This window comes from Halichondria panicea, chromosome 12 (genome assembly GCF_963675165.1).
Source record: "Halichondria panicea chromosome 12, odHalPani1.1, whole genome shotgun sequence".
Taxonomy (NCBI): domain Eukaryota; kingdom Metazoa; phylum Porifera; class Demospongiae; order Suberitida; family Halichondriidae; genus Halichondria; species Halichondria panicea.
In genome coordinates, this window is record NC_087388.1 from 2,598,399 (window position 1) to 2,624,270 (window position 25,872).

General features: G+C 42.0%; 4 protein-coding genes and 1 pseudogene across 10 annotated transcripts in view; 3 read left to right on the forward strand and 2 right to left on the reverse strand.

The window, feature by feature from the left end:
- LOC135345477 (uncharacterized) overlaps nt 1–25,872 on the forward strand; it is a 64,286-nt gene that overhangs the window by 5,716 nt on the left and 32,698 nt on the right. The window lies entirely within an intron of this gene.
- Nucleotides 7,249–9,237, forward strand: LOC135345701 (uncharacterized protein KIAA1958-like). Its single transcript, XM_064543138.1, is given in 3 exon segments — nt 7,249–8,114; nt 8,117–8,179; nt 8,182–9,237. Coding segments are annotated over 3 exon segments (864 nt in total). The 5' UTR covers nt 7,249–7,963; the 3' UTR covers nt 8,832–9,237.
- On the forward strand, nt 11,306–14,394 carry LOC135345706 (uncharacterized). The gene is made up of 2 exons (XM_064543149.1): nt 11,306–12,935; nt 13,144–14,394. Exon 2 carries the CDS (start codon nt 13,646–13,648, stop codon nt 14,348–14,350), a length of 705 nt encoding a protein of 234 aa, XP_064399219.1. The 5' UTR covers nt 11,306–12,935; nt 13,144–13,645; the 3' UTR covers nt 14,351–14,394.
- LOC135345430 (uncharacterized) lies at nt 14,880–17,299 on the reverse strand (annotated as a pseudogene).
- Nucleotides 24,098–25,872, reverse strand: LOC135345712 (uncharacterized). 7 transcript variants are annotated; one of them, XR_010397834.1, is made up of 10 exons: nt 25,498–25,700; nt 25,342–25,442; nt 25,174–25,281; nt 25,053–25,124; nt 24,899–24,991; nt 24,761–24,853; nt 24,607–24,699; nt 24,470–24,546; nt 24,238–24,325; nt 24,105–24,181 (listed from the first exon to the last, which is right to left on the reverse strand). XR_010397834.1 is itself a non-coding variant. In XM_064543158.1 (8 exons), exons 3-8 carry the CDS (start codon nt 25,189–25,191, stop codon nt 24,106–24,108), a joined length of 552 nt encoding a protein of 183 aa, XP_064399228.1. In that variant the 5' UTR covers nt 25,192–25,281; nt 25,342–25,442; nt 25,498–25,700; the 3' UTR covers nt 24,098–24,105. The 7 variants fall into 7 exon arrangements, 3 of the variants coding, with proteins under 3 accessions (XP_064399228.1, XP_064399230.1, XP_064399229.1); XM_064543158.1 differs by lacking the exon at nt 24,607–24,699 and having other exon boundaries at nt 24,098–24,181; nt 24,484–24,546; nt 25,053–25,281; XM_064543160.1 differs by lacking the exon at nt 24,607–24,699 and having other exon boundaries at nt 24,098–24,181; nt 25,053–25,281.

The following is a 25,872-nucleotide window of genomic DNA, read 5'->3' on the forward strand; positions in this document are numbered from 1 at the left end:
GATAAATAGTCGAAGAGGTTAGGAGGAGTGAAACTACACTGTGCAAGAGTTTGAAGAGGTTCGAAAGAGTGTCCAGTAGTGTAGTTCGAAGAGGTTCGGAAGGTTTGAACCACAATGAACACTTGTAGAACACCCTAATCAAGTGTTGGCGTGTCCAGTAGTGTAATTCGAAGAGGTTCGGAAGGATCGAACCACACCGAACACCTGTAGAACACCCTAACCAAGTGTTTGCGTGTCCAGTAGTGTAGTTCGAAGAGGTTCGGAAGGATTGAACCACAATGAACACTTGTAGAACACCCTAATCAAGTGTTGGCATAGTTAGAAGAGGTTCGGCACTTGGTGAGGGTGTTCTATAGGTGTTGGGTGTGGTTCGATCCCTCCGAACCTCTTCGAACTATGCTACTGGACTGGCAAACACTTGGTTAGGGTGTTGTACAGGTGTTCGGTGTGGTTCGATCCCTAAATCTCAGCACAAGCAAACACTTGGTGAGGGTGTTCTACAGGTGTTCGGTGTGGTTCGATTCTTCCGAACTTCTTCGAACTATACTACTGGAGATGCAAACACTTTGTGAAGGTGTTCTACAGGAGTTCGGTGTGGTTCGATTTTTCCGAACCTCTTCAAACTACACTACTGGACTGGCAAACACTTGGTTAGGGTGTTGTACAGGTGTTCGGTGTGGTTCGATCCCACTACTTCCAACCTGCCCGAACCACTGCTAGACTGAGGAAACGCAAACTGCTGGCAAGCAAACACTTGGTGAGTGTGTTCTACAGGGTGTTCGGTGTGTTTCGATCCCTCCAACTTTTTCGAACTATACTACTGGAGATGCAAACACTTTGTGAAGGTGTTCTACTGGAGTTCGGTGTGGTTCGATCGTTCCGAACCTCTTCAAACTACATTACTGGACACGTAAACACTTGGTGAGGGTGTTCTACAGGTGTTCGGTGATTTGATCCCTTCGAACCTCTTCGAACTATATTACTGGACACGCAAACACTTGGTGAGGGTGTACTACAGGTGTTTGGTGTGGTTGGATCCCACCAAACCTCGTCGAACTACGCTACTGGACTGGCAAACACTTGGTTAGGGTGTTGTACAGGTCGGTGTGGTTCGATCCTTCGATCCTCTTCGAACTACACTACTGGACATGCCAAAACTTGATTAGGGTGTTCTACAAGTGTTCGGTGTGGTTCGATCCCTCACCAAGTGTTTGCGGTCCAGTAGTGTAGTTCGAAGAGGATCGGAAGGATCGAACCACGTCGAACACCTGTAGAACACCCTAACCAAGTGTTTGCGTCTCCAGTAGTGTAGTTCGAAGAGGATCGGAAGGATCGAACCACACCGAACACCTGTAGAACACCCTAACCAAGTGTTTGCGCATCCAGTAGTGTAGTTCGAAGAGGTTCGGAAGGATTGAACCACAATGAACACTTGTCCAGTAGTGTAGTTCGAAGAGGTTCGGAAGAATCGAACCACACCGAACACCTGTAGAACACCCTCACCAAGTGTTTGCTTGTGCTGAGATTTAGGACACGTAAACACTTGGTAAGGGTGTTCTACAGGTGTTCGGTGATTTGATCCCTTCGAACCTCTTTGAACTATATTAGTATAGATCTATTGTCCAGCCATCCTACCATATCGTACCCTGCTCTCCCATCCTACCACGGTAAGGTATAGTAGGACATCTACATATCTGTACTAAGCAGAATGTTAACAACCCGATAAGCGTTTATGATAAGGTAGATGTTTGTAGTAGGATGGGGTGGGACGAGGTACATAGTGGAGGAATGCAGGAGGACTTGTAGGACGTGTACGATAAGGTAGGATGGCTGAACAACCCAGTGTAGGACAAAGGTTGTAGTGGATGAACAATCCAGTGTGAGGACGTGGTAGCATAGTACCCTATCATTAGTAGTAGGATGTATGACAGGGTAGGATGGTTGAACCATCCGGACAAAGGTGGTAGTGGATGAACAATCCAGTGTAGGACGTGGTAGGATGTATGATATTACATGTCCTACACTGGATTGTTCAGCCATCCTACCTTATCATACCCTATCATACATATCATACATCCTACAACGTCCTACACTGAATTGTTCATCCATCCCACCCCATCCTACTACAACCTTCTTCGTCCTACACTGGATTGTTCAGCCATCCTACCATATCGTACCCTATCATACATCCTACCACGTCCTACACTGGATTGTTCATCCATCCTACCCCATCCTACTACAACCTTCTCTTCGTCCTACACTGGATTGTCCAGCCATCCTACCTTATGCTCTCCCATCCTACCATGATAGGGTTATAGTAGGACATACTACAAACATCTACCCTATCATAGGTACGATAAGGTATCCCCGTCCTACTATACATCCTACATGTGTATGATTAACATGCTTATTATACACTGTTTATTCACATTATTTCAACATTGTTTATTCACATTATTATTATACAAATCCTATTCAATTGCAACTATGTACTGATCTATTTTGATGTTTTTTTGTGCGAGTAGTTCAGGATTTAAGATTCTCTGCTTATATTTGTACTTGGTAAGACTTGTCTTTGGTACACAAAAGCAAAAGTTCCACGTTTTACAATCATTAAATTGCTCTGAAAGTTTAACGATACCGTGAGCTTTTATGTCATGGCTTGCTTTCAAAGTAGCTTGAAAAATCCAATTATTGCAAACGAAGTCTCCACTTTCTTTGTTACGTTCAACTGGAACATAAAGTACATCTTGAACAAACTCGTCTCCTCTGAAGCTACCCATGTTGGAAAAGTACAAAAAGTTGATTCTAGTACAAGGGAGGGCTTTTGTTTCTGAGGTTTTTGAGGATAAGCGTGATGCAATGATTGTGTTTGTATTCCCCGTCAGCTTCAAGCGAACTGCTTCTTCATAAACCTTTCCTCCCAGAATGCAGTTAACAATATTTTTCCAACTTTTAGCGTGTTTTATTAGTGCTTCATTCACCATCCCCAGCACAAATTGAGACAGCCAATTAATGAGCCTTTTTGTGTGTCGTTGCCCTCAATGAATACATGCACCAACCATTGATGTTGATCATAAGGTTTTTCGCTCGTATGTATCCCTTCCATATCAGCAATTGTAACCTCCAAATTTTGTGAACAAAGAAAAGATTCCATTCTGGTCATATTCGCAGCTGGGGTTTTCGTAAACAAGCACCTTGCCGAGCCCCCCCAACGAGCATATTCCTTCTTAAAGCTGATTGAATCCTTGTCTGGGTAACACAATGTACGGCATTCTTCGAGCTCTTTGAATGTCCACACTGGCATGTAATACGTGGCAAAATCACATTGTTTGAATATTTTTTGTTGCACTGGGTTTGTGGAGGCGAACACAATTGTGAAGGACACAGATCTCTTCTTTAGCTTTGATTCAGTATAATGAGGGTCAAAAAAGCACAATGTCGCCTCATTACAAAGCAACTGCGAAATATATTCCTGATCGTCAGATACGAACACACTTGGTGTAGATACAAAAGCCCACGTCTCTTCTCCAAGTTGCAAAACGACGTTCCTGCGCTTTAATTTTGCAACGTGCAATTGGTACAGCATGAACATAGTTTTTCCTACACCTGGAGTACCGGTAATGATCAGATTGTCTATTGTCTTATCAGTGTACTGCTGGCTGTTCGATCAACTTATTTATGTCGGTATAGGCCTTCCTAATAAAAAGCTTGGTCAATTTTTTTGTGTCAGGGAACATACTACTCAAGGCACGAAAATCAAAATTTAGGTGTCCTTCTACTACATCTTCCTCCTTCCATGAATTCCAACATCTTTGAACTGTACAAAAACAAAACAAAAAAGTTTACTTGCTGAACACATATCTATCTCTAGGCTGTACTTACTTTGTATGATAGGGTCTTGCTTGCTTCTTTTAGGTGGTGGGGCTTCTACTCTTTGGCTTTTTAAACCTTTTAAACTACTTTCTAAACTTTCTAATCTACTTTCTAATCTACGGAACTCCTTGAGTAGTAACAGTTCAGATTTCGGGTCAGTTTGTTCTTCTTTCATATCCCTCTCAATATCCCATCCCCCTCAACAGTTTCTTCTTGCTTTTTCATAGCCATTACAGCTACTACAGTTATCTGGTCATGGTGGTTCCACGTGATCCAACTACCTCTGAGGTAGCTGTAATGGCTATGAAAATTAATATATTAGTATAGATGTTCAGTGTGGCTCGATCCCTCCGAACCTCTTCGAACTATGCTACTGGACTGGCAAACACTTGGTTAGGGTGTTGTACAGGTGTTCGGTGTGGTTCGATCCCTAAATCTCAGCACAAGCAAACACTTGGTGAGGGTGTTGTACAGGTGTTCGATTCTTCCGAACCTCTTCGAAGTACACTACTGGACACGCAAACACTTGGTTAAGGTGTTCTACAGGTGTTCGGTGTGGTTCGAACCACACCGAACTCCTGTAGAACACCTTCACAAAGTGTTTGAATCTCCAGTAGTATAGTTTGAAGAAGTTCAGAGGGATTGAACCACACTGAACACCAGTAGAACACCCTCACCAAGTGTTTGTGTGTCCAATAGTGTAGTTCGAAGAGGTTCGGAAGAATCGAACCACACCGAACACCTTGTAGAACACACTCACCAAGTGTTTGCTTGTGCTGAGATTTAGTGATCGAACCACACCAAACACCTGTACAACACCCTAACCAAGTGTTTGCCTGTCCAGTAGTGTAGTTCAAAGAAGTTAGGAACCACACTAAACACATGTAGAACACCCTCACCAAGTGTTTGCTTGTGCTGAGATTTAGAGATTGAACCACACCGAACACCTGTACAACACCCTAACCAAGTGTTTGCCTGTACGACTCTTCCGAACCTCTTCAAACTATTGTACAGCATAAATAAAGAGTATCCTAATTGAGAATACCTTTTTAGATTGTATAATTATATAGGTACATATATGTAACTACTGATAAACTACTAAATCTAGATCGTTATAATTATATGAGCATTGTAACATTGCAATCCAGTGTAGGACGTGGTAGGATGTAGATGTTTGTAGTAGGATGGGGTAGGACGGGGTACATAGTGATGTGTTAGGAATGCAGGAGGACTTGTAGGACGTGGTACAATAAGGTAGGATAGGGTTAGGATGAACAATCTAGTGTAGGACGTGGTAGGATGTATGTTAGGCAGGATGGCTGAACAATCCTACCACGTTCTATACTAATTAATTAGCAGAACAAGTACCCGAATGGCTACAATTCAAGTTTTGAAGAAAGACACCCCAATGCCAGAGAGGACAACTTAATGGAGTCAATAACAAGGGTAGGCAGACAATACTGAGGGTACTCGAACCATTGTAAGCTAGCCATGGGATTTGAGAGCAACCACTTCATAGTGTGTATTTGAGATACAATTATTCTCCTCTCCATGTCCAATAGAATAGAAAAAAACCATCTTGTTCGATTATACTATAAACTACTAAGTCCAAATGCACTTTCTCCAATAGCATACCACCCCCAACTGTATATGCACTGCCACCTACAAGTCTGAGTGTGTGCGTTGCTGTGGAGGGGTGGGGTTCATTATACTATTTCGACTATTTATCAAACTGTACTGTATGTGGTTTGACTCTTCTGAACCTCTTCGATCTACTGTACAGGAGTACTTTGCGGCACTGATATACATAAATATACCATCTGTGTAAGTATATATATACAACTAGCTAAGAAGTTCTTTAAGCATCAGCAGTAAACGTTCCATGTATGTTCGAGTAACATTCACTTTTTGTGAATAATTACTTCAGCCACCAACATAATTATGTTGGTGGCTGAAGAAGGTTGTAGTAGGATGGGGTACGATGGGGTACTGCTGCCTTATGTCTTGTGTGATGCTGCTGTAAGCTGTACAGCCATCTGATCCATATCTTTCCCTCCACATATGTTCATCCAGGTAACTGGGTAGCTGATGGGCATGACAGCCTTTCATGGCCTTCAATTTCCTTTTGGCCGATGACCAGTAGGATTCAATGTTCCCGTAGCTGGATCAACAAAGTTGAGTGAGTGGTTCACACTTGAGTGGCTACCAACATTGGGGAGAGAGCCAACCTGGCTATAGGCACTCCACTGGTCCGAATAAATTGTTGTCCCTGCTGCAACATGGGCATTGATTATTGGGAGGAGTGTGGCTGCCCGTCGGTCTTGAACTATTTCAGGATTGCTTCTTACTCTTCCAGGTTACTGCTGTGCCTCCAATCTGAAACATGTAGCCAGTAGTCGACTTGTAGTCATTACAATCACCTGCCCAGTCAGCATCAGAGTAATCACTGGATTCTCCTATATCAGGTCGTGTTCTAGAGGACAGATAGAGCAGGCTGCCCACTGCAGATTAGTATATTTTTTTTGTTTTGTTTACCAACTTCAAATTAACATTGACTGGAGTGGTTTGGCCTCTTCCATACCATACTTCTTGAGTCTTAATTGGTTTGGCCTCTTCCATACCATACTTCCTGAGAACTGAGGTAAATTGACCTATCCAAACTTTACCATCTGTGTGGTCTTGAACCACTTGTACACCGAGAAAGTAATTAAGTTCCCCGAGATCTTTCACATTGAATTTCTCTGATAGAGCTTTCTTTACTTCTGTGATTCTCTCAGAGCTTTCTCCAGCGATCACAATGTCGTCGACATCCTATTAGGAATGTTTCTCCTTCAGATGCAGAGTAAATACACGGAAAGCCCATACTCTTGAGATGAGAGTCGAGAACATAGTTCCAACATCTGGGGCTTTGTTTCAAACGGTACGGCTGTGCTTCAGTTTACAAACTAAATGTTCCTTGCCTTCCACAACAAAACCTTCTGGTTGCTTCATGTATACTTCCTCTTCAAGGTAACCATTGAGGAACGCTGCAGTGACATCTAATTGATGTAACTTGAGACCTTTCTGAACAGAAATAGCAACCAGGCTACGAACAGATTCAAATCGAATGACGGGTTTCGTCGTAATCCAAACCATGTCTTTGTGAAAAGCCTTGTGCAACTAAGCGCTTTCAATGCATCAGCTTTCCGTTTAAATACCCATTTGTTACCAACGGGTTTGCGGTCTTTGGGTAACTCCATCTCCTTCTGCATTGCCAGGCTCCTTCAGTAGTTCAGGGACAGTGTAGAGTCTTACTCCATAATAGTCTACTCGACGTCAGTATTGTTTCTGTTTCGACTTCTTGAGGCTTCTTCATATAGGTTATAGGCTGAGTCCAAGGTCTCTATGGGGTTTTGAGAACCGAAGGCCTGAGGCTGTAGCATCTCGAGCGTAGCGAGGGTGCTACTAAGGGCCTGAGGTTCTTAAAACTCCATAGTGACCGTTGGACGAGGCCTATAACTGATTTAGAATAGCGTAGCAACCACAAAATAAACTGCTAGCTAGCTAAACGAGTACCGTCTGGGCTTTTGTGAGCTGCCATTTTGTATTGGAAACACTTGGCATGGCTGGGGATGCTGTTCCAGTGCTACGCTTTCTACTAGCTCTCGTGCTGATAGTGAAATTGACCCAAGGCGGAGTTTAGAAAACGCAGTTGAAGCCCTACTGAGTACGAGTGGCCACAAACAAGACCAGAAACCTGAAACTGTGCCTGTGCAGCCAAGTTCAAGAAGATACACCATTCCAGTGACTGATACGGATGTAGCTAAAGCCAGAGTTGAGTCTGTACCCAAAAAGACACGAGAAGACTCCTCTTACTGTGTGAAAGACTGGGCAAGCAACAGGCAACAAATGTCAAATGTTGAAATTCCACCACTGGCAGAGTTGGACAAGCAAGGTCTTCAGTACTGGCTGAGTCGCTTTTTGATGGAAATCAGAACAAAGAAAGGTGCAGAGTATGCTCCAAACTCACTCCATCATATAGTTTCTGGAATTATGCGTCATTTACGTCAGAACTGCGGAAGACCAGATATCGATTTCTTCAAGGACCATGAGTTTGCAAATGAAGCGACTTCAATCTGCTGGTGTTGGCTCTGTACGTAAGCAGGCTGAACCAATTTGCCTTGAAGAAGAAGAGTTGCTGTGGGAGAAAAAACTCTTAGGAGACCACAGCCCGGACGCTCTTTTGAACACAATGGTGTTCGACTCTATTTTGCATTGCGCAGTGGAGGTGAGCACAGACAACTTCGCCATAATCCTTGCCAAATTGACTTTGTGAGCCTCGAAATGAACGATCATTCCTCAGATACAGAGAAGACATATCGAAGAATCGTCCCGGAGGATTGAAAGGACGCAAAATCAAGCCCAAAGTAGTGGTTCACTATTCAAATCCCGAAAATCCTCAGAGATGCTTTGTTGAGCTGTTTAAGAGATACAATAGCTTGTGTCCTCATGATCGCCCGAGCAATGCGTTCTACCTCTCTCCTCTGACAAAACCTAAACAAGATTGCTGGTTTTCCCGAGCACCTTTGGGACATAACACCTTGAAGAACATAGTGAAGAACATGTGTAAAAAAGCAGGAATACAAGGTTTTAAAACGAACCATTCACTCAGAGCCACAGCTGCAACCAGGTTGTACTCAAGTGGTGTTGACGAACAACTCATAATGGAGCGTACAGGCCATCGCAGTATCGAAGGAATCAGAGGCTACAAGCGAACTTCCTTAAAGCAGCAATTTCAGACATCCTACAGCCTCGTTTGGACATTGTGCCTGTATCCAGAAGCCAATTCACAGAGCCATCTCTGCCTCCTCCAATGGCTGCCACCACATTTCCTTGCTCACAGGTGTCGACTAACAACATCAGCGCACCTCGCACCTCATCCTCAAGTGATGATCATGCAGGAATATTCTATATAAGTTCATGCTCAAACATATCTATAAACATTAATCATTCCAACTAACTCTGAACTCTGAACGTCATTATCATCATTCTGTTATTATACATGCATGCATTATTATTAATTTTGTTTAGTCAATATTCAGTATGATTGTATGTATCTATGATTGTATGTATCATGTAAAAAATGTTAAATGCATGTAGTGAACATAAAATGGACCTCCATAGAAGACCTCCTCCATAGAAGACCTCTGAATGACTGAGAGGTCTCTATGAGAAATAAAGGACCTCCAAGTAACCAATCAGATTGCACCATTTGTGACAAGCATTTTCTAAAGGTGGGTTTGAGTCTTCTTCCAGAAAGCTCTCAACTTGATTCTCCTCCTGCTCAGGGTCGATTCCTCTTGAGGATTCATTAAAGACAACATCACGAGACAACATCACGACTGTGAATAATTTTTGAGGTGCCTAGCCTTTCCTCTGTTTAGCATAATGCATTTCTTTGCTTTGGAATCGAGCTTCTTCCGTTGATCCTTGGGCATATGCAACACACCCAAATGCTTTAAGATGCTTCACATAGGGTTTCTTACCAACCCAGGCTGGACAAGTGTGTGGTTCATCTAAGTCACCATCTTTGGGGTAGGTGTTGAAGAACCTAACAAAATTCCATGTCATTTTAATTTGGACAGTCCTTAATATCCCTGAGCAATTATGAAATCAGTCCACTTTGTCTCATAGTGATGAATTATGACTTGTGGTTTTAGCTGGCACCAGGAATATAATTTTATGAACCCTAGCTGACTGGACTGAAATTCCAACGCATTCCAACACGCTACACACGCTTGTGATATTTATGATTGTAAACACACGTACTTAAGGCTCAGAGCCATTGTAAAGGCACCGCCACTGGTACCCCACACTTCAGACACTTCTCTTTTTCATCACTCTAATAATATACTCTGAAGACGTACAGGCAGCAGCATTCGTGCTGAGTGTTACACCATTTGTTACACCATTACACAAAATACAATGAACTTGTAAATATCATGTTGGTACAATTATATATGCAGTTGGCAACTGGAAGCGGTAACAAAAAAAACCGAAGGAGTCTTGAGGTGAACCCACAGTATTGTCATGTACGTTGCAAGTGGTATTTACCATGTGTATCTGTTGCTTGGCAAGGAAGGTCCTATCACAGACGAATGCTGGTGACGATTCTGCATCACAGATGTCAGGTACCTTGCTTTGCTTACATGATATAAGTATTAGCAGTAGATAATTGTAGGGCAAGATGAGAATAGGAATAGGTGATATTGACAGTGATTTATTGACAGTGATTTTTACGGTGCAAGGTACCTGACATCTCCTTGTCAACCAAGGCTCACATAGAACAGAACATACACACAGACTAGATGCACCCCTGCCTAAAAACGACACATCTTGACAGGTTGTTGCCCAAAGACGACACATCGTGCTGCACACAGAACCCCCCTGCCTAATTAATCAATAATAATTGTCACAAGCAGGAGTCCTGTCACAAGCTATAAGGAGTTGATTACTACTGCTGCTGATTTGCGATCACCCTCAGCACCTACACAGTGTTTGGGCACAGAATTACAATGCATATCGCAGGCAAACACAAGCCAACTAATCACACAAGCCAACTAATGACAAATTGTGACCTAATCCTAGCTGGGGAGCCTATTATGTTGGGAAGAAAATGTCCTTACACAAGTAAACAGTACACTCGTAAACCCAACAAGTTTCCCCTGAAAGCAATCAACCTTAAGCAATAACCTCTGTACATGTACACAGTGAGCCTAATGAGTAGTCAGCCTAATTGAATTGTAACGGCACAAGCCTAGGCGTAGCACTGATTATTGTTAGCACGTCTAAAGTATCATGCCACAGGCACACAAGTGGGCACCAATAGTGAATGCTACACATACACACACACAGATACACACAAGCGCGCGCGTGTGCACCGATACGCACCGATACACACACACACGAGATACACACACGCGCGGGCAGCCACACACACGCACACACACACGCACGTACATCCGCGAGGGCACACATACAGACACACACACACATACACACACATACAACACACACACACACACACACACATACACTACACTACACACACTACACACACACATACACTCGCGCGGGCACACACACACGCACGCGCACATAAAGATGCTCACACAAGTTCACACAAGTGCACACACACACACATGCACACACACACACAAACACCACTTACTTCCACTCCTGGCCTGCCTATGGGCCCAAACTTTCCAGTGCCCAGCATTCTTCACAGCTGATAACAGAATACATTGTGGATGAGACCAACAGATAGATTGCAACACTGCATGCTGAGCGTAGCTTCTGCTCGGGCTTCAACACACTGCTGGAGCCAGTATACTTTACAAGATACGTAGGTAAGTGTATAGTATTATCAGCTAGCTTAAATAATCTTTAACCTAGAAGTAGTATTCCATTAGTGATTGTAATGAGCCACAATGGTGTTGATTGAAAAACATGTGTCAATTGCTGATTTCAAGTATCAACTACGCTAATTAATTTATGTGTTTATTTGTACAGAAGTGAAGAGGTTATAATTTTTAGTTATAGGCCAAGCATAAGAATAGGTTCATCGTAATGTTTTATTTCTATGACCTGAATTGAATGCATTCTTGTGAGAAGTTACACCTTGCTCAATTTAGTAGGTAAACGTCGACCGTTTGTGTATGCAGATATGCCCAAATTTCAACATCCAAATACAAGAAAGAAATAACTTCAGAAAGATTATGGGATCCCTATATGTGACAGGCTCTGGGAAAACCAGACTATTGGAGCAGAATTTAGTATTGAGCTACAGCTAAATTTATACCTACAGTAAAAAATCTCAAATAAAATATTATTGGTGTATAAGTATCTGCAGTCCTTCTACTACATCTCTGTAAAATCTGATGCTCTAAATCCAACTCTTTCCATCGAAACGCTTCGTCCAAACTTTCACTATTACCTTATTTTTCCTAATTAAGCAATCTTTGAGAGCCGTTTTTCTCGATACTACATTTTACGGCTTCAAGTTTCCAACGCGCATAACTCGGGTATGAAACTAGGTATGTGAACACTAAGCATATCATTGTGTAGGCAATGCTCTGCTCTATCACTTGGTACATTAATCAACAAAATTTTAGTCTGCTCCAATAGTCTGGTTTTCCCAGAGCCTGTCACATATAGGTTAAAAAGTCATAAAAGAACAAGAAAGTTTTTTCGTATTTTTGTAACTTACAAGCTTCATTTCAGTTTATATTTCACAAAAATGTCATAAATATCACAATAATAATGGCAGGCCTGATCATATACATGACGTCAACCGTAACACGGATGGTCCTTCCTTAATCTATGAATAGTCTTAGTTAAGTTAAGGCCTTACAACAAAATGCTTTCATGGTTTTACTCGATCAACTAGCTACGGTCAACTTTAATAAATTAAGTAGAGTGTCATGTGACCCAAGCTCCGCCCTCACTAGTAATTGCAGACGTTTGCCACCCACGCACGTGATAAACATTCCAAAGCGATGACTCAACGTTGAGATGTACAGCATTGGCTATGTACGAGACTGTACAACAGATCTAGATTGTCCTTTCGCACTACCAAATTTGCTGGTAGTCTTTGTATCCATATTGCCCGAGTGGTAATCGATAGATTGGCATGACTGCGAGACCCTGCATTTTCAAAAACTTAAAATAGTGCACACCGTCAGTTTAAAATACTTGTTAGTTGCGGCAAGAGTTCATAAGAAGAGAAGAGTATCGAACTGCCTATACTGCTACGTAAAAACTGTGCACAAAGTAACGTGACATCCTGTTAGATGCACGTGAGATAATCGCAATTGATGACGTTGCACACGAGCTTGCGCCTCATTACGCAACGCAATCACGAGTGCTAGTACTAGTAGGGCCGCCCATAGAGTGCTAGTACGAGTATCGAGTACGAGTAATGGAGGATCAACTGGACTCTTTTTCTCTCTACTTAGATGATGATTGTGAAGATGTTGAGGTTGAGGTTGAAGCTGAAGAGAGCTGCAGTCAAGTTCCAGGTAAAAAATTAAAAATAAAATTCTTATTTACCATGCATATTAGACTGCTACATGTGTACATACATATTGATAGCTAGCTACATCTCTACTGGTTGCTCTCTCCTTATATAGGGTTACCATTACACGAAAATAGTACACAGATTACAAATGCTAGCTAGTTGCTTTACGCATTTATGCTTCACGTAATTATATATTTTCCTCTGTCAAGTTCCAGGTGGTAAAGCTGGGCGTAAGCGAGGTCGAGGCAAGGGTGGTGCTGCTGCCTCTGGATCTGCTGTGAAAAGGAAACGTCGATTGTTGAACAAGGAAGAAAAGGCTCAAGTCATGCTCTCTATATGTAATGTCGACATTCGTGACCTTCTTTCCTACGTGAAAGACACAGTTTCCGGTGAAAAACACTTAGTTGAGAGCGTTGCTAGGCAGGAGTTTTGGAAATGTCTGCAAATCTCTGAGACTTTGGTCAGTGAATTGTTGGTCAGTGAATTGTTGCGCACACTTGCAAGTTTGTTTGGTTTACTCTACAAAAACTGTGACAAGGGTAAAGACAAGTACATGAAATTCCAATTGGAGTGGCATCAATGTTGTAGTGAAAAAACTTGTCTGATGTAGGTATTGATTCCAAAAAGAAAGTGGAGCTTGCCCACTTCCAGCAGCGATGGATTGGATATTGTGATGGAAGCTGTGCCGACAAGCATACTAGGGATGCTGTGATGATATCAGTTTGCAGTGCTGTGTACAATTACCTTCTCAAGCGTGTGTCACAAGTTCAGCAGTCATTATTGATGGAACCCACAAGCAGTGGCATATTAAAAGGGGATATAGACTCTGTTTATTACCGTTTCTGTGGAGCAGCTCTCGCAAGCATGCTACATGCTCGATACAATAAACGTCAATCGTGTAAAAACGATCAGAGAGAAACTATAAACCAGGAAATAGAAGTGCTGAGATGTATTCAGTGTACAGACAAGGATCACATTCCTGGAGAACTAAAGTATCGTGATCGAGGACACATGTACTTCCCTTCCAAGGATTTTTTGACAGTCCTAAGGGGAATTGATAGTTGTGTCATGGAAAATGCAAACGAATCTACTTTAAGAAAGTATGGTCCCGACATGATCGATGTTGCCGTGAAGCAAGTAGAGGCTACTCAAAAGTTTCAATGCCAATTTAAATCTTTGGTTACAAACTGTCTGTTGGAAAAGGATGGTACTGTTGATGTACTAACGTTTGACCTCGCTATTAAAGTGGTGTACAAAGAACTTTGTCGTAAACTATGCCATACTCGTCTTGGCGAATATATAAGTGCGACGCAGCAAAACTTGGCTGCTTTAAAAGGGAAGTCGACTCTTGCTGGCCAAAATTTAAGAGATGAACTATTGACATCACATGTGAACACAAAGTCATTTTTGAATTAAAAAAAAATTTCACGTCACATGCAATAATTACATTACAAAAATTAGTTCTGTTTCTCTCCTGTATATTGTTTCTTAGTTATTTGCATGCTAAGAAGGAATAGGGGCATATCTCGATAGTATTTTCCACTGTGGTGACTTGCTGAAACTGCTTTGCTACAGAGGTACTTGGCTCTAGAAGTCGTATAATTGACCGCGTCTAGCTTGTTTCCGCTTAAATACTTATACTGGGAAAACAAAGTTTCCACAGCACTTCCAGAGACTCTTAGCGGTAGCGGAACCAAATAATATCCAGGGTAGCGAATGAAAAAATCGTTGCAGAGCAGTTTGAAGCCAAACACATCAATGCGTAGGTTGTCCCAGGCTGTTGTGTATATAGATAGTGCATGTGTTTATTTATAATAATTATTATAGTGCGCATTATATAGACTTACTTTGCCATGATAGGAATAACTTCTGTCTGGCATTACAGGGATGAAATTGTTTATCGTCTATATATAATACATTCGGTGAGTCATAATTCCAAGTAGCGTTAACAATAATATTTACATTTTTTCACCAAGTATTCATACCATTTCAAAAAGAATTGATAAAGGCTATCAATACTCTTGAGGACCTCGCTGTCGTTATCCCTGATCTTGGTGTGACAAACAAGTCCTCTCTCAAAAAGCTGATTGCATCCTTCCAAGTATAGCCTGGTAATCCCAACTGATTGGGCATCTTCAGGAGGTGGAACTTGAGATGTGTGATGAAACAATTCCGTTAGAACCTGCTCCTGCTGCAATTCCGTGGTATATAGTGAGTAAATACATGCATGCATGTACGTATATATTACACCTGCATCACTTTAGCAGGAGCTACGTTCAACTTTGTCCATGCGTCACGTAGGACGTAAGATTCTCGGAGACGAGGTACCATTCGTGCAGCACCCAGGTTACGTCTTTCAACTTCACGTCTTTCAACTTCACGTTTGAACATGTCAATTATTGTTCTCCATCCAAAGTTAATGCCATTCATCTCAAATGACTTCGTCCCTCCTCGTTGCGAGGAATAGAGGGCATTGATCATGTTCTTTAGCTGAAATATAAATATTGGAATTAGCTATACAGGAAACAAGAAAATTTCCACTATATATACCTGATGGCTTGGACAGATAATCCAATAAATCATTCTTCCTGGGTTGAAAGGGTTCCTAAATTCTGGCTTTACCTCATTGGTCCCAAATGCGCCCTTTACTCCACTCGTTGCCTTCACCCGTTGCCTTCACCACAGATATATTGGGAGCAGCTGCATCACATACTAAGGCATATGTATTAAATCCATACAAATGAAATGTCTTAATAGACTCGAACACACACGACAAAATGAATTTGCTTTCAAGTGGACCAGAGCTTGTGAAGTATGGACCAACCACATCAAACGGTGATGTCAAATCACGCCATAAAACTTGCAGTATGTATGCGGTTATGTATGCGGTTTGCTTTGTTCGGTAGTCTGGATCTAGCAGCTGGTAAACGTCAGTGAGAGAGGCAAGTTCTTCATGAGTCATTGCGAGTCCGACTAGCTGATGACTACGAGAATTCCACATCAACCGGCATACAACCTTTACTTCATCAAAAATCAATACACCATCACCGTGCGGTACCTTCAGTTTTTCTGCTACTCTCTGTAACTTGAACACGCTTGGCTTCTTGTGCAAGTCTTGTGTGTGAGGCTCCTATATAATAGTATAGTATAATATATAATTATATGATAGTTGGTACTGTAACACTGACCTGCTTCATCTGCTTCATCACGAAATGCTCCTGTATATGACTGCAGTGTTGCCCGAGAGGGTAGCTGAAGAAGACCGAAGCTTTTCAACGCATCATAAGCTGCAGGAGATCTAGTGAAAACAGCTAATGCGAGCCTTATTGTTACAATGCTCCATCGATTTCTTCGACTGCCGGTCACTGCATTATACAAGGTGCATGTATTATATAATTATAATGAGCATTGATAATTATATAAGTGCTTAAAATACAATTTTTTTGTTGGTCTCCTTCAAACTCCTTCTTGACGTTTTGAAGGTCACTTTTCCACAATTCTCGAAGAGCTAGTCCAACTCCATGGTTGTCGCCATCAGTGAACATGGATTCAAGCTCCTTAGCGTTGGAGACTTTATCCACAATATCGCACATTTGGTCATGCTGATCTTCACTAAGGCTTATTTCCGTGTGTGTATAGTTCTTTAGCAGTGCTGTGCGCTCCTGTTGCATGTTCTGCCGCTTCTTCTTCAGGCTTTTCGGGGACAGGTACTTTTCAGGAAAACGTGAAGACGCATTCACATGGTGTTGTTTCTGTTCGGAGGTAGTATTTTGCACTTTTTTCAATCTCTGATTAAGTTCATTAATTAAGCACTTGCAACCTGAACACATTACGTCAGTCATATTATTTTTCTCCAAGATGCTAGCATTCTTTGCTAGTTTATTGCCATAGCTTACATTTGCCAGAATCGATTTGCTGGACAGGATGCACCGTACGTCTCAGTTTCTTAGGATCGTATCGAATAACATCATGATACTTGGTTTTATACATGTCGGGATTAATCCCTGGACAGAACTTGTAACCGCCTTTCACGGAAACCTGGTCACACAATAACATGTACTCATTAACAGTGCCAATCTTTCCCTTCTCCTTGCTAAAAAGAAGAACTTGGTAGTCATATTTGCCATCTTCTTCTAGGGTAACCCTAACCCTACTAACCAGGCCAAGAGGAGGATGATTGTGCAAGTCTTTTCTACAGCAAGTTAATGCACCAGCTCCATCTACCTTTGTGCAAATAGAAAACATAAGATCAGGATACTTCTCTTTGCCAGCTTTCTCAAACTCAGCAAGTGTAAAAGCAACAATCCTGGGCCTCTTTTCACACTCTTGGACTTGAAGGTCAGTTGTCCTTCGCTTTCCTAGCATATGATTTGTAGCATATGATTTGTAATATCCTCCATCGTGCAGCTCGATCAGCTTTGAACGCGAGCAATTCATGATTTCATCCTACGTTTCTACTAATCCCCCACGCCCCCCACGCCCCCAAAAACGTCACGGTTAACATTTACTGGAAGATTACTAGTAATTTTACAATGTTGAATCGCGTGCTAGTCATGTTACTTTGTGCACAGTTTTTACGTAGCAGTATAGGCAGTTCGATACTCTTCTCTTCTTATGAACTCTTGGTTGCGGAGTAGAGGAGTAGAGGAGTAGAGTTTCTTGTACACCAGATTGGGGAACTTCTCTATACACAACGTGCACTCCAAAGATGCCAGCTTAGAGTGAAAGTTTTGCAAATTGCATTCCACAGTGGATTCACGTTTCTCTGTTGTGTGTGCCTCTGTCTGTCTTGTTCCAAGCGTGCCTCTGTAGTAGTTACTTTACTGGCTCTGATGCTTTGACAATGTACTTACCGGAGGCTCTGCTACTTTGAGTGGAAGCTGTATTTTGTTGTTGCCTGGCCTCAGGAGTCCCTGTAATGAACAGTGAATGTATTTACCGGAGGCTCTGCTTTGGGTGGAAGCAGCGTTTTGGTTGTTTTGGATGTATTTACCGGAGGCTCTGCTGCTAAGCAGCATTTTGTTGTAGGCGTGCCTCAGGAGTCTCTGTAATGAACAATAATTATGAACAATAATATTGGCTAACGTTTGGTTGTATCAGCTTTGGGTGGAAGCAGCATTTTGTTGTAGGCGTGCCTGCCTGTCCTCAACAATAAGGCTAACGTTTCGTTTTGGTTATATCAGTCTCTGCTGCATTTTGTTGTCTGTAATGAACAGTGAACAATAATATCGGCTAACGTTTTGGATGTACTTACTGCTGCTTTGTTTCCTGCCCTCTTGCCTGTCGCTCTCTTGTTGTTAGTTTATCGAAATCGCGTGCCTTGTGCCTCATCTGTGCTAGCTAGCTCTTGTGCCCATGTGCAGCTTTCACGTAAAATTTGGTAAAGGGTCACGAGTACAAAAATGCCGGTCCATGACACACACACACACACACACAGACAAAATTGCATACTTCGCTTCGCTCGCCCCAATAAGTTTGTTTAGGCTTTAGGCTCAGCAGTGCACATCATGAGCCACCATTAAACATGAGCCACCATTAAACTTGTGTGTAGGTGAAGAAAACGTAGGTGAAGAAAACATTTCCCGGGAAAAGAGCGTCTGCCTCATAGACAAGTTTCTGCAGATCCTGATTGAACCGTGTCACATTGAGAACACTTATTTAGGCTGCCTTCATATAATATTAATATTGTTTTGTGTACATAATTCGATGATTGTGGATTGTGTCAAGATACCCTAGCTACGAATGTATGGTTCATAAGATAATACGAATTTTTAAACAAAAACATGTCACTGGAGGCTGCAGGCTGCAGCAATACTCATTGATGAGTATTGCTGATGAGTATTGCTGCAGCCTTCCAGTTTTCTTCAGCTTTCCAACACACACTGCTTTGACAGAGCTAAAATATGCTGTTGACAAGTAACTCGTGTTTTGTACAATATTTACATCATTTTTAATGTCTTTAGAAAAAATAGCTACCTACCAGTTGCAGCCATATCTGTAGAGTAACACCAAATGGAACCCTTTCATGCAAGTCAAGGTGGAGTTCACAAGAAAGCTACACAATGATTGTGGTGATGATAGTGCAACCACAAAATGGATGCGCAAAACCCAGCTGTTCATGAACAAATAGTACCAAATAGTCAAATAGTACCATTACGTAGGTAATTAGATGGTGTAACCATGGTTAGAAGTATGGCATGCACAACAGGAAATGATGTTTGTAAAACACACCCATTTTTTTATATTTCATTGCAGTTTAGTGTGGCATGTTTGAAACAGAGAAACAGAGAAACAGAGAAACAAGTAATTTTTGTGGGGCAAAATATTCGTGGTTTTCGTGGTTGGAGGTCTGACCACAAATATTTTACCCACAAATGAAGCCACCTTGCCTACAGTGCAGTGCAAGCCACGAAATGTCTCAATATTTGTCATGTCTCAATACTTGTCCCCCGAAACTATACGGTAATTTCAATTCCGATACAAATATGAACCATCAACATCAACAACTGGTTTGCCTGCCTTTGTAGCCCTGAGGACAGCATTAGTCTGAGTGTTCAACATGGAAACGTTTTTTTTTACATGAAGTAGGTACAACTATTCCTCGACAAAGAAGCCACCACCATAGTTCGGAGATAGTATGCTTTTCCAATGGCTCATTAATCCAGGGATGTCATCTTCTGTCAATGTCTTCTGTCAATGTGACTGCCTCTTCACCTATAGATCTACTTGTGCCAGTTGTGGCCATCTGCATAATAACAAATACTGTGTATTGCTAGGGACTAGCTAATGTGCAAATTTCGTTTAGAACTCTGCTGTAGTCCTGCTGTAGTCTTACATTTAAACACTGACTGTGGCCTCACTTTTGTCTTGTATCTGCTACACTCTTGGAAAAACTTGCATTGTGTAGCCCAACCTTTGAATATTACTATTGACCTCCTCTAAATAGCGGTTATGCGTTGCTCAAGATCACGCAGTTTTCAATGTCAAATACTCCAGTTATCCTCACGTTTAATTAACGGTAATATTGATATTTCAGCTTCTTAAATGGAAAGGACTATTAACAAAGTCTCGCCCAAAAAACTTGCAGATTCCCAGACCCCGCTTGTACAACATCGTCGTAAATTAAACTGTTGAGAGAGAGAAAAAATTATTTATTACTTAATGTGCCTCTCTTCCACTCTTCCACAGACGAGACGAGAAGATATTGAATGTGCATTCCATCATGCCAGAATCATTAGTAACACTACCTTTGCTTTTAGGCAGCTGTCCAGACAAATTCCTCTCAGACAGCAAGGGAATGAAGACAGCAGTACGATCACATGATCGACTACTTCTTCACACTGTGACATACCGCAAATTTTTCGCGCTATAGCGCAATCTGAGCACCCTCCTACTGATAGCCAATGAGTAATAACAGGTGGTTTCTAAGACTATGTTGATTCTAAGACTATGTTGATACATGATACATAGGCAACAGTGACAGTGGCGTCATTCTCTAACAAGGTCCCGGCCAAGAATAACAAGGTCCCAAGAATTACTTACTTGATTTTTATATTTCTCTAAGAACAAAGAACACTCAATGGCCACATGTGTCACGAGGTCATGTAAAATAGACAGGGGCTGATTATGATTTAATTATGACGACGTGATAATAAGACGTGATAATAATTTGTGATTTAAGATGTGATTTAAGATGTGATGGTGTGATGGTGAATTTATGATGGTATAAGGCACAAAGCTGCAAAAGAAGCCAACAAAAATATTCTGCCTACTGGTGCTGCAGTGGCGGCCACGGATCCCCCCCTTTGCTTTACTACACAGTCTACATTGATTCAATGATTGTACCTGTTGCGTACCTGTTGCGTTCAGGTTGGATCCACCACTGGGTTGGATGGAACCCCACCCGCTGAAGCGTACCAATGTAATGCTCCAGTCAGGAGAAACGTCTCTACAGAGACGGGATTGAGTAGGCGCCTGGAAAGAGAGAGCGCAAGATCATCAGTATGACAAGATCCAAGTAGGTGATCGTGTTATAGTACCAAGATAGGAAGCCCGAACAAGAAGTACAGGTCGTAGAGTTGTGTTTTGTGAGACTATCTTCATAGGAGTGGAGTGGAGGAGTGGAGTGGAGTGGAGTGGAGTGGAGTGGAGTGGAGTGGAGTGGGAATTGTTCATTGATTATTTGATAATTATGATAAATTAATAGAGCATGCTAGTTGCATCGCCTGGCCGACGTCACAATAGTTAATTCTTGTACCATGATGTGCTCTGACTGACCCTGCTATTCATGTACCTGGTTAAAGGTGAAGCTCCACTAAAACTACTATAAATGTTCGTAGTACAACGTGTGTGATTGTTATTGTACTACCTCGTGCAGTGCAGTTTTATATTGAATACATACAACTGCCCTCAACATACAACTGCCATGAACGTGTCTGAAGTGTGGTGAGTGTGGGTGGTGAGTGTGGGTGTGGTGAGTGTGAATGTCCCTGAAATGACTAGAAGCTCTAATTGAAACTGGAAAAGAGGGAGTGCCTGGACAAAGATAAGCAACTTCTGCTTGACCAAGAGTTAAAAAAACATCTGGCTAAAGTCGAGTACCGTATATGCTCGATCAGAGGCCGCTCTTGTATAAAGGCCGCACTCAAATAGTAGCCTCCCTTGCTAGCAAAATGAAACATTTAGTAGCCGCTCTCAAATAGTAGCCTCATTGAACTTCGACTCTAGCATTTCTGCACGTGGCAGCCAACAAAAATTATTACTAGCAGCTATATAGCTACATGTACGTAGCTACAAGTAGCAGCTTGTTAGTGCTTCCCTTCACAAAGACTTTATCATGGCAGAGTTCAAGTTTATGCAGGTGAAAACAACTTTTGATGACAAACTAAATTATCTGGAGCTAATATACGCCGCTCTTGAACAGTGGCCTCTCTTGAATTGTAGCCTCCTCTTCCAGCAAAATGAAACATTTAGTAGCCGCGGGTCCTGATCAAGCATATACGGTAAGTCCATTGCAATAAAATCTGCACTGTGGCACTACTATACTACACACACACACACAAACACAGGCATAATCTGCGCATTGTAATCCACCCAGAGGAGGATTTGCTCATTAGGTCTCTAATTGCTGTTGTGTTAATTGCATGCCAGTCTCATGAATTAGCCGCCCTTCCTAAGTGAGAGACCTAGGAGCTATAGAGAACACTCCAGCTATAAGAAGCCATCATCTATGATTAAAAGTTATATCCAGGACCATGCATGTACCACAGCAGAAGAGCAATGTATATACGTATATAAAAGTGGACCGTACATGCATGCTACATGCAACAAAGGCCAGCTATTGAGAAGCCTGGCTAAAATCTGACTGTGGGAGGGAGCAGCTCAATACTTGACTGAAAGTGGTCGCAAAGCAGTTAGCCCTTTAACCGCCACGGGCCACGATCGTGGCCCGCAATAAGTGACTTTTTTTGCGAAATTCTAAGTAGCTCGAACTACGCACATCCCTGTATAGAGGAAGAGCTGTAGAATCACGTGCAATTTAGTCTAGAATTTTCCAAGCCACGTTGCTATGTTAAAATTTCATTAGCATCTTACCGCGTACCGCTATGGCTAGATTGTTTACTTGTGCCGATGTGCTTGAACAGCAGCAATGGCGATGTCTCCTCTGGTGATGACAGTGCCTATGAAGGAGAGGGGAGAGTAGGATACCTCCCAAAGGCTACCAGCTTTATGCCAGACGCTGATGCCAGATGCTGATGAACACTGATGAACACTGATGACATGCAGCTAGCTATGGACCAGAACGGTGAAAGACCAGGAGAGGGCTCACTGTGTGACTCTAGTATAGAATATCAGTAGTGTAAGTATAGTATAGCTAAAATAGAATTAGCAGTAATGAACAGTCTTTATGTGAGCTTGTAAATTTCATAGATCGTTCACCGAGCCCCACCTTCTCTCTGATGTCAAGATATAATTATCTTAGCACTGTTACTGTTACATTCATATGATGTGAAAATCAATAGGCTGATCCATGAAAAAAAATTTTTGGATTTTATCTCACCGCTGGCCGGGCATTTAAAATGATAAAATGGGTGGGCGCAATAACTGTGGTTGCTATGGCAACATATGTTGCGTTGCGTGGGCATTCTATTGGTATATGGTATATGGTTGCTAGGCATTTTATTGCCCTGGAAACCCGATAGAGAATTTCACTTCACTGTTAATTAAGAATCCGACGGTTAAAGGGTTGTTCACACAGTTAATGTGCACTCCAAAATGATCTTGTTGTTGCCAAACCAGTTCAAGATACGACCATTCTTCCTCATTAGTATTCACACCTGAGTTTGTCAATGTCGATGGATTGAATTACAGACGGCAAATTTGGAAGTGGCAGGTGCTACATCCATAAGACGCTACATCCACAAGAAATAATATTGTTTTTTGTTTTCGGCCGTTAACGGAGCCCCGGACTATTCAGACGCAGAGTCTGAAACAGTCACACACCATACCTTTCAAGGTGATCGGTTATATCCAGAAGTACTCTGAAAAGCAAGGTGTCCCTGTACCTATATAGAAGTACACGTTGAACCTGACAATCCTGTGACGCAATTGCGTTGTAGACAGTTCCTTTGGATACGTAGTGAAAGAAGCACGGGATGCTGTGTACGATGCCTCATAATTACTGTAGTAACATTCAAGTGGGTCAAATATGTCAGTGACTGGTATATACCATATGGGCCCAGGTTTTTTTTTCTAACATAACAACGAAAGGTGTATGGCCATCAAATTAATGTCCACAGCAACAAGAAGAATCTATCACTGAAACTTGGGTGACGTAGAAGTACCTTATCACTTGTAGTTTAACACCTTGCAGTATCAGGAGCCAGATCTGTAAAATCGTTGCAGTGCAATCGCATGAATGCATCAACCGAAAAGTGCTGAAATCGTTCATGGAGCAGCAATGCACGGACATGCAGCCTCACAAACCAACACGATGTAGGGAGCAGAATGAAACCTTTGGGTCTACTCTACCTGTAACTAACTTAAAACGGTAGCTTTGCTGCTGTTTGTTAGCAGTGCAAGGGCATAAACGAAGGTCACCGTTTACTTCAATTTACGGATGAGGGGCGTGTCTGACAGCTATACCCCGCCCACTTAGTATTACCATGAAATTAATGTTTCATCAACTGTCCAAAACACAGGGAGGGATATAAAAAAATACTTAAAGTGTTGATGAAGCTGCTGAACCTGTAAATAATAACATGATCATGACAGATATGCTTCTATGTGTAATTGCAACTGACTTCTTGTATTGTGAATCGGCATACAACCAGTTCTCATCACACATTGAGGCACAAGGCACATCATTATTAGGTGAATCTGATGGTGAATCTGATATTGTAATAATAAAATAATTAAATTCTGGCTCACAAAGTACATCAATATATGCAACTACGACAACATACGGAGGAAATGTTACTCTATAAATTGTGTAATATAAAAATAATTAACTTAAAATCAGAAAATGTCACCTACGGTAAGAAACATACTTGTGGCAGCCACACGACCTAGCCCTCTTGTACCCTTGGGCTCAATGACATCAACATGTACGTCTGTACATAACAATACAAACCGAACTTTGACCCTATTTCACAAACAAAGAACATACGTACTCTTAGTTTTGGTGGCTGACGCACGACCAAGTCCTCTTGTACTTCACTTCTTCTGCTCAGTGACATCATCATGTAGGTCTGAGTTGGATCCCTCTGTACGTACATAACAATACTGCATGAACTTTGACCCTACTTTAACAAAGAACATACGTACTCTTCGTCTTGGTGGCTGACGCACGACCAAGTCCTCTTGTACTTTGCTTCTTCTGCTCAGTGACATCATCATGTAGATCTGAGTTGGATCCCTCTGTATGAACTTTGACCCTACTTCACAAACAAAGAACATACGTACCCTTCGTCTTGGTGGCTGACGCGTGATCAAGTCCTCTTGTACTTTGCTTCTTCTGCTCAGTGACATCATCATGTAGGTCTGAGTTGGATCCCTCTGTACGTACATAATACTGCATGAACTTTGACCCTACTTCACAAACAAAGAACATACGTACTCTTCGTCTTGGCACGACCAAGTCCTCTTGTACTTTGCTTCTTCTGCTCAGTGACATCATCATGTAGACCCTCTGTACAGAACAATTGTACAGAACAATACGGCATGAACTTTGACCCTACTTCACAAACAAAGAACATGTGTGACCAAGTCCTCTTGTACTTTGCTTCTTCTGCTCAGTGACATCTTCTGCTCAGTGACATCATCATGTAGGTCTGAGTTGGATCCCTCTGTACATAACAATACTGCATGAACTTTGACCCTACTTCACAAACAAAGAACATACGTACCCTTCGTCTTGGTGGCTGACGCGTGACCAAGTCCTCTTGTACTTTACTTCTTCACTTCTTCTGCTCAGTGACATCATCATGTAGGTCTGAGTTGGATCCCTCTGTACGTAACAATACTGCATGAACTTTGACCCTACTTACAAAGAACATACGTACCCTTCGTCTTGGTGGCTGACGCGCGACCAAGCCCTTGCTTCTTCTGCTCAGTGACATCATCATGACATCATCATGTAGGTCTGAGTTGGATCCCTCTGTACATAACAATACTGCATGAACTTTGACCCTATACTTCACAAACAAAGAACGCTGACGCACGACCAAGTCCTCTTGTAGTTTGCTTCTTCTGCTCAGTGACATCGTCATCGTCATGTAGGTCTGAGTTGGATCCCTCTGTACGTAACAATACTGCATGAACTCTGACCCTACTTCACAAACAAACCTACTTCACAAACAAAGAACATACGTACCCTTCGTCTTGGTGGCTGACGTGCGACCAAGCCCTCTGCTCAGTGACATCAGCAGGGGGAGATC